The sequence below is a fragment of the Humulus lupulus genome, chromosome 3 (genome assembly GCF_963169125.1).
Source record: "Humulus lupulus chromosome 3, drHumLupu1.1, whole genome shotgun sequence".
Classification (NCBI taxonomy): Eukaryota; Viridiplantae; Streptophyta; class Magnoliopsida; order Rosales; family Cannabaceae; genus Humulus; species Humulus lupulus.
The window spans coordinates 83814622-83822008 of record NC_084795.1 but is presented as its reverse complement, the minus strand read 5'-3'; the positions used below and the strand labels follow the sequence as shown (position 1 = coordinate 83822008).

The following is a 7387-nucleotide window of genomic DNA, read 5'->3' as shown; positions in this document are numbered from 1 at the left end:
GGGGTTAGGGAGGATAGCTCTTGAAACTCGTTTCCTTTATTTTATTTTGTAAATTAAAATTTAGAAAAAAGAAACTTATAATTTCGGGTTATCAAAATGATTGCCAGAGCTTATTAAAATATCATCTGCATATGTGCTCTTAGAGTCATCTTCCTCCAACGAAATGTTTAAATTAAGACTACAAGGAACTCCGAACTCATTGTCAAACTTAGTGATAGCTTCTTTTGGATTATCTCCCTCTCCCTTGAGAACAATGACTTCACCCCGGATTTATTTTTATTTATTTATTTATTTTATTTTTTTGAGATGACACCCCAGATTTATTTAATGGTGTACGTGTTCGAATACAATAAAAAATGCTTGTGTGTGCTGGCGTTTAATATAACCCATGGTATTACTGGTCGGATATATATAATAATTTATTTATTTATGTAATTTTATATTTTATATATATATGATTTTATTATATTTATATATTATTAAATATATAATATATTTATAGAAATATTAATAAAAACTAAAATAATTTTTTTATATTTTACTTAAAAATAAAAATTCGAATATATAATATTTTAAGATTATTAGATTTTAATTACTAAAAAAAATAATTATTAAATTTTAAGTTTAATACTATTTATAATATGTTATTTTATTTTCGTAGAAAAATGATATTAATGATCATTTCATTTAATCAATAAATTTTTATTTTTTATTATTAATGAGTATAGATAATCATATATAGTTATTCATAAATATTTGTACGGTAAGATTATATAATTAACCTAAGACAACCAAAATATTAATTGAAAAACCATCCCCTATTTTCAAGCAGGCACCAAAGAATACACCTACACTATCCTCAGGAGTCAGTATATTGTTCAATTATTTCTTGATGACTTTAATTCGTTAGAAATCACCACTACGGTCAAGCAGGGCAGGGAGGTAGATATATCTTTATTGATGAAGAAGATAGATTGACAGGGGAGTAAAGAACCGTACTGATATTGTCACGTGCGCGTGCGCGTGCCGCACACCTAACTATCAACTTCAACTAACTTTAATCCCATATATATGCCAAGATCTACTCCTATATTATATCCTACCTAACACTTCCATAATGTCTCTAGGAAAAGAATAACAGTATCACTAATTCATTTTAAAATATAATGATAATTAATCTACTGTTCATCAAATCATATTTATTATTTAGAAAAACTAGATTTATTTTTTATTAGTTATTAATTATTATCATAAAATATAATAAATATTAAAATATATATTTTTAAAGAATAAAATGCCTACTTAAATTCTAAAACTTAAGATTGTTTTTTTAAAAAAAATACTATGTATATAACTTTTGGGAAGTAATTTATCAGACAAAATATATAATTACTAATCTAAAAAAAATTTATACATTTTTAGATCATGTATTTTACCTCGTTATCTGTTAGACCGTGTATTTTGACAAATTATTTTTTGGACCATATGTTTTATAAAATAATTCAAATAGGCCCCTAAATCTGATTTTGATGAACAAAAAATTAAATATAACAACACAGACAGAATGACTATATTTTTGTTTTGAATTGTTAGTTTGATAAATTATTTGTGATTTTAGTTAAAAAAAAACTTTGATTAAAATCGAGTTTAGGAATTTATTTGAACTATTTTATAAAATATAGAGTCAAAAAAATAATTTATCAAAATACAAGAAGTAAAAAGTCAAAAACACAAATATTTTGGCATAAACCCTCTAAAAAATAAAGGTAAGATAAAAGTCGTCTAGAAAAATACCAACAACTTCTAATTGTAATAGCTATGGAAATGTATCTTTTTAAAAAAATATGTATACGTAATATATATACAAGCGCTGATGATCATAACAGTATCACTTCAGCAGCCATCACCGAATCAAACTCTTGGTCACCTCCTTCCTGATCCTAACCATGTCGAGTTCCGGTGATCTCCTCAATACCAAAACAACCCACGTGGCTCTATTTCCCAGTGCCGGAATGGGCCACCTTATCCCCTTCCTCCGTTTCGCCGCCTTGCTCCTCCGCCGAAGCGACTGCCGAGTTACACTCATCACTATCAATCCAACTGTCTCTCTAGCCGAGTCTCGACACACCTCCCAATTTCTCTCTGCTTTCCCTCAAGTCATTCATCTACAGCTAGAACTCCTTCCTGTAGACCCAGCCACGGTCAACTCCGACGACCCATTTTGGCTACGGTTTGAAGCAATTCGTCGCTCAGCTCACCTCCTCGGCCCTCTCCTCTCCTCAACTTCGCCGCCTCTCTCTGCTCTCGTACACGACGTGAGTTTAGTCTCTCCTGTTATCCCCATTGCCCAAAGCCTCTCTCTCCCCAGCTATGTTCTCTTCCCAGCTTCGGCTAGAATGTTGTCGTTTGTCTCCTACTACCCAGCCTTCGCGTCTGGTTTTGAATCATCCAACTCTGGTCCGTTTGAAGGCGGTCTTGTACGAATTCCGAGCATTTCACCGATACCCAAATCGTCAATCCCAACTCTGCTTCTGGATCCGAAGAGTCTTTTCGCTCAGATTTTAATGGAGGACTCTCCGAATCTCTCGAGACTTAATGGGATCCTGGTAAATTCTTTCGAAGGACTAGAATCAGATTCATTGAAAGCCATTAATGCTGGGAAAGTAAGCAAAGCGTTGCCGCCGCTATTCACCGTCGGACCCTTCCCACCGTTCGAATTTGAGAAGGTGGAATGGTCAACGCCGACGACGTGGCTCGACCAGCAGCCAGATGGGTCGGTGGTGTACGTCTGTTTCGGAAGCCGTACGGCTCTTTCCAGAGACCAAACGAGAGAGGTGGGAGAAGGTTTAGTGAAAAGTGGGTATAGGTTCATGTGGATACTGAAGAATATGATAGTGGACAGGGAAGACTACGATGACTTAAAGGACGTAGTTGGGAGCGAGTTGATGGAGAAGATGAAGGGGAGGGGTTTGGTGATCAAACAGTGGGTTGACCAAGGAGAAATTTTGGGTCACAGAGCTGTCGGTGGGTTTCTGAGCCACTGTGGGTGGAACTCGATAGTGGAGGCCGCACTACTTGGTGTTAAAATCTTGGCGTGGCCGCTACATGGGGACCAGGGGATCAATGCGGAGGTGGTCCGTGACAGCGGGCTTGGGATTTGGGTCGAGAGTTGGGGCTTGGGTTGTGGAGGGATTAAAAGTAATGAGATTGGGGAGAGAGTTAGAGAGTTCATGGGAAATGAGTCGTTGAGGCGGCGAGCAGCGGAAATCGGTGACATGGCAACGCAAGCTACTGTAGTTGGCGGGAGCCAGGAGAAAACGTTAGGCCGACTTATTCAAGAGTGGGATAAGAGGAAGATGGCCAAAGAATAATTAACTAATAAGAGCCCATACCTTTGATTGAGGTAATAATGGATTTACAGTTTATAATTTGATTGATAATAAATAACAATATTATTATTAAGAGCTTGAACGAGGGTTTAATGATAGAGAATAATTTCTTAAGGAGTATCGCTGTTTAATACTTAGTATTCAACACCACACATGAGGAGGTGTTACCTTTTGAATTTTTAGTGATCCTTTAATATAGCTATATACTACCTTTTTAATTTTTAGGCACCAATTTAACAATTATCTTTCCTAGGTGTATTTAATGGTTGAATTCATATTTGTTTATCTTATTTATTGTTTTTTTTTTTATAGTTTATAATGCAAAATCTCTATTTTTTTCATGAATATTGAATAAATTGTTCTTGCGAGATTTTCTTTTCTATCACTTTATTAATAATAAGTTTATATTTTTTTTTTGATAATGTGTTTTAACAAATAATCACATTTTGTTTTATAAAATAGTTAAAATAAACTCATAAATCTGATTTTGGTCAAAATTATTTAAACTAAAATCTCAAATAATTTACAAAACTAATAATTCATAATAAAAATATAACTATTTTGCCTAATAATTGTGTTGTCATATTTAATTTTTCTTTTATTAAAATTTGATTTAAGGATCTATATCAATTATTTTATAAAACATAAAGTTCAAAAAATAATTTATTAAAACATAAGATCCAAATTAGTAATGAGACAAATCATTTTATTCAAAAATGAATAAACTCAATTATAACTAATAATAAAAAATAAATTAATAACTAAATTTGGTTGCCCTGTTCTAGTGTCATGAGTGAGCTTAGATAAGAAGTAACAAATTTGTACTAATAATAATAATAATGTAATAGTACTTCTTCGTGAATGATTTTTTTTTCCGTATATTATGTGCTTCGTACATTATGTTATTTGGCCAATGGCTATTACCCTAGGTAGGAGCTATTTCTTTTCATATTTCGTCGCCTCTATTAAATCATGTACTTGTCTACATTTCAACTTAGTTTTTTTCCCTTAATTTTTTACGTATTTTTGTTTTTAAAGGATCTCCATAAGTACTTTAAGAGAGGCATTGTTTTGCAGCAACTTTTAAGGGTTTCGTGGAAGATTGTACACCATACTTGAAAGCTACCCGATAATGTTAGAATTATTATATGTAATAATATAATCACAAATATTATTCCATAATCACAACAATTAACGAATGTGCCTATCATTTTGAGATTTAGCTAACTTATTTATCTCACAATTTTTACTAGAAATATGATAAGTATGTCAGTTATTAGAAGAATCTTTACTATTGTTATCAAGTAAGCAATATTTTTTAATTATATTGCTTGTGTCTGTTTTCATAAATTAATTTTATATTATTAAAAATTAATAAAAACTCGACTTCTTTTCTTTTTAAAAATTGTAAGCTTGAAAATTGTAATATCATTCTGATTCTGGTACTACTTTAATATATAAATGAAAGATGGTCTCAGAGTAAAATAGTGAAGTATATGAGTATCAATAATATATATTATATAGTTATAAAGGTCAAATATAGTAGATTTATAATAAATGTTATGTTATAATGTTAGAAGATTAATACATATAAGTTAAATATGTATATAATAGTATATATTATATAGTTAGAAATGTCAAATATAGTAGACTAATAATAAATGTTATGTTATAGTGTTAGAAGATTGATATGTATAAGTGAAATATGTATATAATAATATATATATATATTATATAGTTAGAAATGTCAAATATAGTAGACTTGTAATAAATGTTATGTTATAGTGTTAGAAATGTTAGTTTATATATATATATATTATATAGTTAAAAATGTCAAATATAATAGGCTATAATAAATGTTATGTTATAATATAATGTTAGTAGCTGAATACGTTGTCTATAGCAGATGTAGGCTAATAATCAGTAATTTTTATGACTGTCTAATTTCTGCTTTTGAAAATGTCACTTTTAATACTTTCTAATAAAGTTATTTGACCAGATATAAATTTATAGCTAATATTATATTCTTCGTTTAGTAACTGGATATGATGTTCGTCAAAAGCGTTTACTATATTTTGTGATAAATTATCAAACTGATTATCTAAGCTTTCTTTTAGTTCATTTATTAATATATCTATATTATTACTATCTATACTGAGTTGACAGAGTTTATTTGTATATTTTTCTATGTCTCTAGGTACGTTCATAGATTCCCGGTATTTTTAGTTTATAATAACTTCTTATATATAGTTTATAATTGATTATAAAAATAGTTGTTCTTATAGATATGAAAAAGACTTGGGTTTTGAGAATAAACTTTATATTCATATGATAGTAGAGTGTGGATGGAAATTTTTTACTGAAACTGCAATTCTCCTGAAAAATCTTCTTACCATGTAAATTTATTATTTTCTCATATAAAAGGTGACGTATCTATGCATATTCATATATAGGGTGAACTTCAACATAACTTTTAACAAGCCTATCAATGTCATAAACAAGTTTAATGAAGCAATGCCTAGATCCTATTATATGCAATAACCAATGCTTTTATCCTTTTGAAATAATTTAAATACCTGATAGAAGATCCTTGAGAAAACTTGAAATTTCTGAAAAAAGATTCACCTTCCCCTTCTACTATCGCAAGGTGTTTTTAGCAATGGTAACCCATTTTGTTAATAAACTTATAAAATATTATACAATAGAAGAGAAGGCTAAGTTTGATGGTTTTCAAGACTTAGAGGTTTCTCTGAGTTTAGAGAATAAGATTTAAAAAGAAAAGAAGTGAGTCTACAAGCCAGACTCCTTAGCTTATTTATACTGAAAATAAAAAAGTATCCTCTATTATTTTATTAAAATGAGGATAAGATGATAATGTTAAGTATTAATGGGATTTTGTTTTTTCTAAAAAGTTAAGATGCGTAGCACATGGGCGGCTAGCTTTGGTCTTTCTGAAAAGAGCATCTTATCTTTAAATCAGACTTTTAAATCGTAGTCCTTCCCATAGTAGGGTCTTCAAGTCCAAGGCGGTCGATGGAGTTTTCGTCATATGTCCCATCAAATTGACTATTCCATTCCTCCATTTTTTCTTCGACAGCTTTATTGACAAGAAGTCGTATGTCTTTAGTGGACATGGTTACTTGATTGGCAGTGGATGGAGTGCTCTGTTGCTGAAGCTGTTGTCGGAAGGCATCCACTTGAAGCTTGAGACTAGTAATTTGGTCCCAGCAGGCTTCATTTTCTTCTTTTAATTTTTTGTTTACTAATTCTTTCTCTATTATTGTTTTATTATAATAAATACAATTGGGGCAATTTAACTCAGTTACTTTTTCTTTCCGCTTATCTTTTGTCTCGTCATAATAATTGAGACCCCAATACATAATAGCAGCTTTAGTGGCTTCTTCATAATTTACTTGCCATTTCCAAAGGGCATTATTAAATTTGTCTACTGTTTCGACTACTGATTGCCAAGACTTATATAATCCTGGTTTTTTCCTTCGAAATACTAAATAATAATAAAAAAATTTCTTACTTTGGAAATATTCTACTAGGCATTTTAGTATTGTCTTGAAATATCTAGGATTATTAAATAGATAGGCGTGGTGAAGATTATCTAATAAACATTGTTGTTCTTTACTAATGGCTTTGTGAGGGATATATTTGGTTTCACTATTGCCATAACAATGTAATACTAATTCTCCGAAGGATATTGCCTCACCTTTTTCCATTGGCTGACCATATATTATTTTGTCTACTGCTTGCTTGTTTGCCATTTGGGCTCTGGGGTGTATTCCAGGCCTATACATTCTTGGACGAAATGGTTTTCGGTCCATCTGTATTATAAATTAATCGAGATAATACATCAGCATAATAATTATATTTTCCTTTAATATGCTCAATAGTAGGATTATATCCTTTAATAATAAAATTATTAAGGAATTTTGCCCATCTATTAGTCATTAGTTTTTTATTATTTTGCCTCATTTTTTCATAGAAGC

General features: G+C 30.7%; 1 protein-coding gene across 5 annotated transcripts; it reads left to right on the top strand.

The window, feature by feature from the left end:
- Window positions 1-1850: 1850 nt before the first annotated feature.
- Window positions 1851-6731, top strand: LOC133822900 (UDP-glycosyltransferase 708G1-like). 5 transcript variants are annotated; one of them, XM_062255363.1, is made up of 2 exons: window positions 1851-3403; window positions 6487-6731. In XM_062255363.1, the coding sequence occupies exon 1, from the start codon at window positions 1947-1949 to the stop codon at window positions 3369-3371; it is 1425 nt and encodes a 474-aa protein (XP_062111347.1). In that variant the 5' UTR covers window positions 1851-1946; the 3' UTR covers window positions 3372-3403; window positions 6487-6731. The 5 variants fall into 5 exon arrangements, with proteins under 5 accessions (XP_062111347.1, XP_062111349.1, XP_062111348.1 ...); XM_062255365.1 differs by lacking the exon at window positions 6487-6731 and adding an exon at window positions 6307-6470; XM_062255364.1 differs by lacking the exon at window positions 6487-6731 and adding an exon at window positions 6302-6470.
- Window positions 6732-7387: the final 656 nt, after the last annotated feature.

Bases quoted from the DNA above. Each gene is read 5' to 3' on its own strand.
- LOC133822900 (XM_062255363.1), top strand. From the start codon at position 1,947: ATGTCGAGTTCCGGTGATCTCCTCAATACCAAAACAACCCACGTGGCT.